The following is a 7201-nucleotide window of genomic DNA, read 5'->3' on the forward strand; positions in this document are numbered from 1 at the left end:
TATATGCGAAAGATTCCGTATATGAGAATCTAACCTTTTCTATCAAGATACCACCCATATCTGATCACATAATTAGCTGTACTCCTGCTGCCAGTCAAAGTACTTAGATCCTTTGAGATCGTACAGGATCTACCGACTTAGGAAAATCTAGAATATTTCAAATATCATCTCCATTCATAAGCATTTCAGCGGTGAAATATGAAAATTGAGATACACAGTAGATTATTTTGTAACCTTGTTATATTGTAAATGTGGGGATATAAACTATATAAGCCACGCCATAAGTAAGGCGAGGCTGTTTACCTCTTTTATCTCATTACCACTAGTGCCGGTGCAGATGAAGTTCTTTGTAAGTATAGTGTTTGTTTACATTTTCGTGGAAAAGTGCCAGTGAAATCAGTGAAGACATATTTTCCGAGCAATGACGCGTACTGGTTATTATAATACCTACATCATTTTTTTCTCTCAAAACATACAATAAAAAATTAAGTGAATTGGATTTTTAAACAATGATTGTCTTATTTAAAAATTACCACATTTTTTTCATAGCCTCAAAATTAATATTTAAACTTGCAGATTTTTAAGAAACATTTACATAATAGTGGTTGTTCACGTAATATATTTATTTTAATTTCGAAAAATGGAGAAGTTGCGGAACAGACATGAGCTTATTTGGACTTGGATTCTAGAACCGCATTTAATAATTTTCTTTTAAATATTTAATATATAAGTAGCTTTAATATATACTCATATCAAAACTTAAGATTTGAAGGGGGATATATTTGTATTTTATTGTAAAACATCGTTTATTGTACTTGTATAATTTACTGTGAATAAAATACTGATACTTATCAATTTTTGAAAACGAATCCTACTTATTATAAATATATTTTCATGTGTACCTACTGAAATTTGTGAATACATTTAAATATTGTTACGTTTATACAGTCACTTGGTTATTACAAAGCATAAAATGAAATAGTTCCTTAGCAAATAACAATATGCAAATTATTATACGACAATATATACGGTTACCTGTACCGTAGTTACCTTGAAGACATAAAAAATTACCTCAAAAATCTCAAATGAAACCGCTAGAGACATGTATTATTATCGAGTTAATTATTTGTTCTATAAATATTAACATGCAAATCATTTTAAATTGGATGTCAAGGTTGTTTCTTTATGTAAGTTTTTAAGCGTTAAACGCTCCCTTTTGTACATAAAAACTAGTTCCTTGTTTGTTTTAACACTTGAAATAAAGAAAATTTATTTTCAGTGTATGTGTCAGTAACTAGAAGGAATTTTGAAAATGTACAGACTAAAATTGACCTTAATTTATTAATTTGCATAAATACAATGCTGTATTGGTTTCAGTAAGTTACTTTGAAAGGCGGAATAATTATGTTGTCGTTAACAGTAGGTAAGCATGCCTAAAAAATTGTAGCTACTGGTAAATATATACAGGGTGATTCACAAATGGTGACCAAAAATGAATCCTCGTATTCTTTGGTGAATTTTAAGGGGAGTGTTTCCTATAAAGTTTTTATCTAGGACACTTCATTAAAAAGACACAGGGTGTTAAACTTCAAAAAATATCTTTCATTTTTTAAATAATTAGAAACTAGTAATTTGAAATTGGTAGGTAACTTGTATTTGTGTAAACATTGTCCAAAATCTGAGGGCTTTTCCTAAAATTTACATGCTCCAGTGGCGGAGATATAGGGTATCGGTGGAATATTTTTCTAAATAAAATAGTACGCCACTGCTTTACGGTAACAACCATGATATTTTCGGATTCGTCTTTCAATTTTCTACAAATTACTACGCTCTTATGTTTATCTAAAAAAGCCTGATTTTCGAGTAAAACTTAAAAAATGAACTGAAAACACCGGACCTCAACCTACTAAATTTCTTTTTGAGGAGTGCTGTTATATGGCTGGTATCCAGTGAAGAAATCAATACACTTGAGCAGTTAGAAGAATGGATAAATAATGCATTTCATCAGATTCAAGCAACAATAAATTTCGAACAAATTAAAATTGGAAATGGAGGTATTTTTGAGCATTTACTCAAATAAAATCGTTAAAATGATGACTAATGTTATTAATTCCTTTATTCGAGTAAATAACCGAATTATTAGTGCTTATCATGTCATTTAAGTACATAAGTGTTGTCTGTTAATCTTTTAAGTTTTACTCGAAAATCCGACTTTTTCGAAAATCATAAGAGAGTAGTAATTTGTAGAAAATTGGAAGACGAATCCGAAAATATCATGGTTGTTACGGTAAAGTATTGCCTATTATTTTATTTAGAAAAATATGCCCTGTATCTCCGCCACTGAAGCATATAAATTTTAGTAAAAGCCGTCTGATTTTGGATAATGTTTACAAAAATACATGTTTTTAAATTATTTAAAAAATTTAAAATATTATTTGAAGTTTAACACCCTGTGTCATTTTAACGAAGCGTTCTAGATAAAAATCGTGTCTACAATATCGATTATTGCAGACACTATTCCCTAATTGAAGAAAATGAAGTTAAATTTAAAGGCTGTATTTTTTTCATTTTTAATTTAATTAATCTTTCAAAATCAAATAAACATTTATGCATGAGGTAATGTCATGACAATATTTTTATAAAATAATAATACGAAATTTCACATAATAATACTGTTGTCATGATAATACCTGTCACTGTCACGGCCTACCATATAATATTGTCCATAAGTAATTGGGCCTCTCGCGACCTAATTAGTGAGATTTAGTTTTTCTACTATCATTTTCGAAAACTTCATAAAAAATCGTGGAAGTTTTGTATTTCACATTTTTATAACTCTAAAAACGAAAAAAAGTTAATGGAGGGGAGTCAAAATATAGTGAATCACCCTGTACCTTCAAGGCTCAGAAATTTATTAACGGAAACAAAAAGTTACACAATTTGTACATTCTAGGCTTTATAAAAATTTCCTGCAAAAATCATCCCTGAATTAAATGTGGCTACTAAAATGACTGAAGTGTTCTAGATCAAATCTGAACACTATAAACTGACATTAAGATATTTTTATTTCAATGAACATCATTATAATGACGAGGTGCTAAATGGAGGCATTTTATATTAACTTTTTTGTAATTTGAAACCTTCCATGTACTCTTGTACTTCCTAATTACAATTTAGCAAGTGACCCTACTAGAATTATTGTAACATATACTACAGTTACTAATATCTCGAGGACGTCCACATTTCTTAAGTCAATTTCTCCTATCATTTTTCAGTTTCATCACATACTCTACATTCAAGAAGCACTAGAAGTAGCATGTTTTGTAAACAATATAAGTTTACACATATAATACATTTTTTTGAAAATATGAGTCCATGGCTTTAGAATAATTTAAATATTAAACACCTATAAGATTCCAAACAGGTATTTAGTTCAAACTGTTACACAATTTTACACTTTCAAAAGTTAGTAAATGCGATATACATTTAAATGTATCAGGTTTTATCTATTTAGTGGCACTTAGTACCGAAATGCCGTTTGAACATATCTTTGTATTTAACTCTGAAATTAATTGATGGTAATTATTTTTCAGGTCATCGTAGCCGCGGTGATCACCGTAGCTGCAGCTGCCGACAACAAATACACCACCCCGGTTCCAATTCTGAAGCAAATCGACAAACAGAACGAGGACGGTTCGTACACCTATGGATATGAAGCAGCCGACGGTACATTCAAGATAGAAACTAAATACCCAGATGGCGAGGTATACGGTAAATACGGATACATTGATGACACAGGTGCCTTAAGAGAAGTGGAGTACGGTGCAAGCAGAAGAGGATTCGAACCTGCCGGTAATGAAATCCAAGTTGCACCACCCACTCTGAGAGTGAACACAGAAGCCATTGCAAGACCGTTAGCCCCAGATGAAGAAGACGATGGTCAGTACCGAGAAGATCCCGGTTATTACTACAAGAATGATCCACACAATCAGCCAGCTCCCCAAAGAAGCTACGAACGACCTGTAAGCAATTACCAAGATGACAATTTTGATTTCGACTCTTTCGGATCTTTCAAACAACCAGCTAGACCCAGACCTGCCTATAGACCAGAGCCAGTTTATCCTGAACCAGCCTTTGAGCCTGAGCCATATGCCCCAGAACCAGAATACAGGCCCCAACCAGCATATAGGCCACAACCTGCCTACAAACCTCAACCTTCCTTTAGACCTCAACCCGCGTATAGACCTCAACCCTCTTACAATCCACCGAAACCGGCCTATAACCCTCCATCTTATTATTCACCACCCCCTCCACCACCTCCTCCACCACCACAACCCGTGTACAGACCTCAATCAAATTATGGATTCAACAACAATCCACCACCATCTTATAACAACTACGGACCATCCTTCCATGGTCATCCCGCTAGCAACGTGGATATAAATTCTGGATCTTACTCGGTGCAATACAAGAGATAAAATGTAAGATTTATAATTTTAGGTTCAATCAGTTGAATTTAAGATTTTGACAGGTACAAAGAGAATTTCCTTCTGTTTATCTATTTGTATATTTTAACTGTCTGAAATCCTGTGCCAAATACTCACTTGATATATCTTTGTACTTATTGCTGTAAATAATTTTCTAAATTATGTGAAAAAAAAAAAAAATAAATTTAGCTAGACCCGTATTTTAACCATTTTCTTTTATATTTATACTAAGATTACCCTACTAGTCTTGTTAACTAATGTGACTTGTAACATAAAGTTTAAACGGTACAGTCATCACCGATTTACTAATAAACTTGTTGACGATTGTTGTTGTTTACTAAGATATTTTGGTAGATACAAAATACAGTGTACTGCCATTTGCATTGTACAGTAGATGTAAGTTTATCTGTGTGTGTGTGATAAGAAATAAAGAGACTCTACTATTTTAATTCTGTCTTTATGTCCTACTAAGATATCGATCTAACAATTATTCCAATTATCGTCGACCAAAAGTAGATTAAACACTCAAAGATATTCGAGATTTGGCATTTAAATTAACTTATAAATATACCATTGTTACATGCTTGTTACTCCACCTTTCAAAGAAATAGTTTTATAATTACCCTGGGCAGAATAAAGAAGGAATTCTCAATGTCTTTTGCAGCGTTATGCCTATTTCTAACAATTGGGTGGAGTCAGGAAAGCCTTGAATATAACGTTGGAATGCAATCCCAACCTGCAAACTCCTACTGAACTAGTTTTTCTGTTTGCAATCTATTAACGTGTTATTAGAATGGATGGAGAACTGCACAGATATTTCTGGAATTTTCAGTATTGCCAATAGAAATAGGAAATGCAAGGAACGGCAAATAGAATTATTATGAATCAGAGCACTATAATTTTATGTGGCGTACGGATTATAAAATTTTTAGAAGCTTTGTTGGTGCTGAATAATGGTTTCACTTTTACACTTAGGCAACCAAATATACATTCATAAATAGCTTGTTTTACAAAAATTTGTTATATTATTATTATATTGTTTAAAAATATCATGCAATGAATGAAGAAATATATGGTATAAAGATGGTTTCCTCCAAATTTTCAGATAAAAACAATGTTTGTACTTTTCGCCTTCAAACAGTATCAAATTCTAGCTTCCATTATTTAAATTTAACAAAACTGTACTCGTATGTATAAGGATAGCTAAAGTACGTATTCTATGTAAATATTTAACTTTTCTAATTGTTCGTTAGCATGTGAAGAATTCAGGAAATTTAGTCAAAGAAGAAACTGTTGCTCAGTATTTTATAGGCATAATTTATAAAACTAAATTGTCTTATTGGAGGCACAAAAATCGTGATTTCAATAACCTGCACATCGAAAAATAGATTTGAAATTTGATGCGCCCTTAAATTTGCATTTGGTTCAAGGAAATTTACTAAATGCAACTTTTGTACGATGATAGTCACGGAATCAATCAGACCACCCATTGAGTAAAGATACTAAACTTACTTACGATTATGTTTTTATTTTTTAGTAACTGGATTACATAGATATTTAATGTCAGCTGAAGGAATTATACAGAATTTACTGAAAGGTAAAAGAACATTGTACTTAGTATATTTTACAAGCATTTCATTTTTTTTAATCTGGTCATTACATATTGATTACTTACATTACAACTTTATCAATACGGTAAAACTGATTTACGAAGTTCAAGGATAACTTTTTCCAAATAGCATGTTAGAATTCATGGTTCAGCGTTACGGAAATGCAGGTAACAGAATTACTTTCAAATATTTTTTAGTACGGTAAGTTTTTTTTATTAAACAATAAGTGAAAACATATACAGTAATAAAAGCAGTCCAGTATTACTTTATGGCAGTTTTAAGCAAACAACTTTATAGTAATGTCAAAATTAGCAATGAAATTTATATATTTAAAAAATAAAATTCAATACCTCACTCTGACTTCACAAAAGAATTTCGAAAACAGGATGTATTTTTTTGTTAGTTATGGATTTTTTTATAGTTAGACTACTGACGTTTTCAATACTTAAATGAAAATACTTTATAAGTATATGACGTGTTCTAATGAATAATTCGTTACTGTAACTGATTTTGTATATAGTGAGTTTTTTTACATTTAATAGTTATTTTTGAATAATGAATGTAGTGACGGTCTTGGGCATTGCAGGAGCATGCCGTTCTGATGGGTTGTTCAAACTTACTTTGAACAACGTCAATTTCAAAAATTTCGATGACATTATTGTAGTTACAACTCCAAATTCTAAAAATGGTATGTCACGTTCATTTACAATTACTGCTCGTCTGGGTTCTGTTTTTCACCTAGAAAATCTCAAGAAATATATCAAGATTAGATTGGAAATTAAAACTGAAATTTCACGCTTTTTTATGCGCTATCAAGCAGGTAGATGTTAGAACCAACTAGTCGGCAAGAATACCCTTTCTATGACTCCTAATAAGATTGCACAGTTTTTGAAACTAGAACATTCTAAAACATATACCTACAGGCCATTTATTCCGAAGAACATCGGCAACGTTACTGACTAATACATGAGTTGATATATTAGCAATCAAGGGACATGGTGAGTGAAAATTAGCTACAATTGCAGAAAGTTATGTTGCTGACAGTTTAAGTAACAAAAATGAAATAGCCAACAGGATTCTTTACAATGACAGCAACTCTAGGTT

The 7201-nt window shown here is 31.6% G+C and overlaps 1 protein-coding gene across 1 annotated transcript; it reads left to right on the forward strand.

The window, feature by feature from the left end:
- The first annotated feature begins 247 nt into the window (after positions 1–247).
- LOC108915955 (extensin) lies at positions 248–4936 on the forward strand. Its single transcript, XM_018722119.1, has 2 exons — positions 248–349; positions 3594–4936. The coding sequence occupies exons 1-2, from the start codon at positions 338–340 to the stop codon at positions 4476–4478; spliced, it is 897 nt and encodes a 298-aa protein (XP_018577635.1). The 5' UTR covers positions 248–337; the 3' UTR covers positions 4479–4936.
- Positions 4937–7201: the final 2265 nt, after the last annotated feature.

This window comes from Anoplophora glabripennis, unplaced genomic scaffold (genome assembly GCF_000390285.2).
Source record: "Anoplophora glabripennis isolate ALB-LARVAE unplaced genomic scaffold, Agla_2.0 scaffold1572, whole genome shotgun sequence".
NCBI classification, from domain to species: domain Eukaryota; kingdom Metazoa; phylum Arthropoda; class Insecta; order Coleoptera; family Cerambycidae; genus Anoplophora; species Anoplophora glabripennis.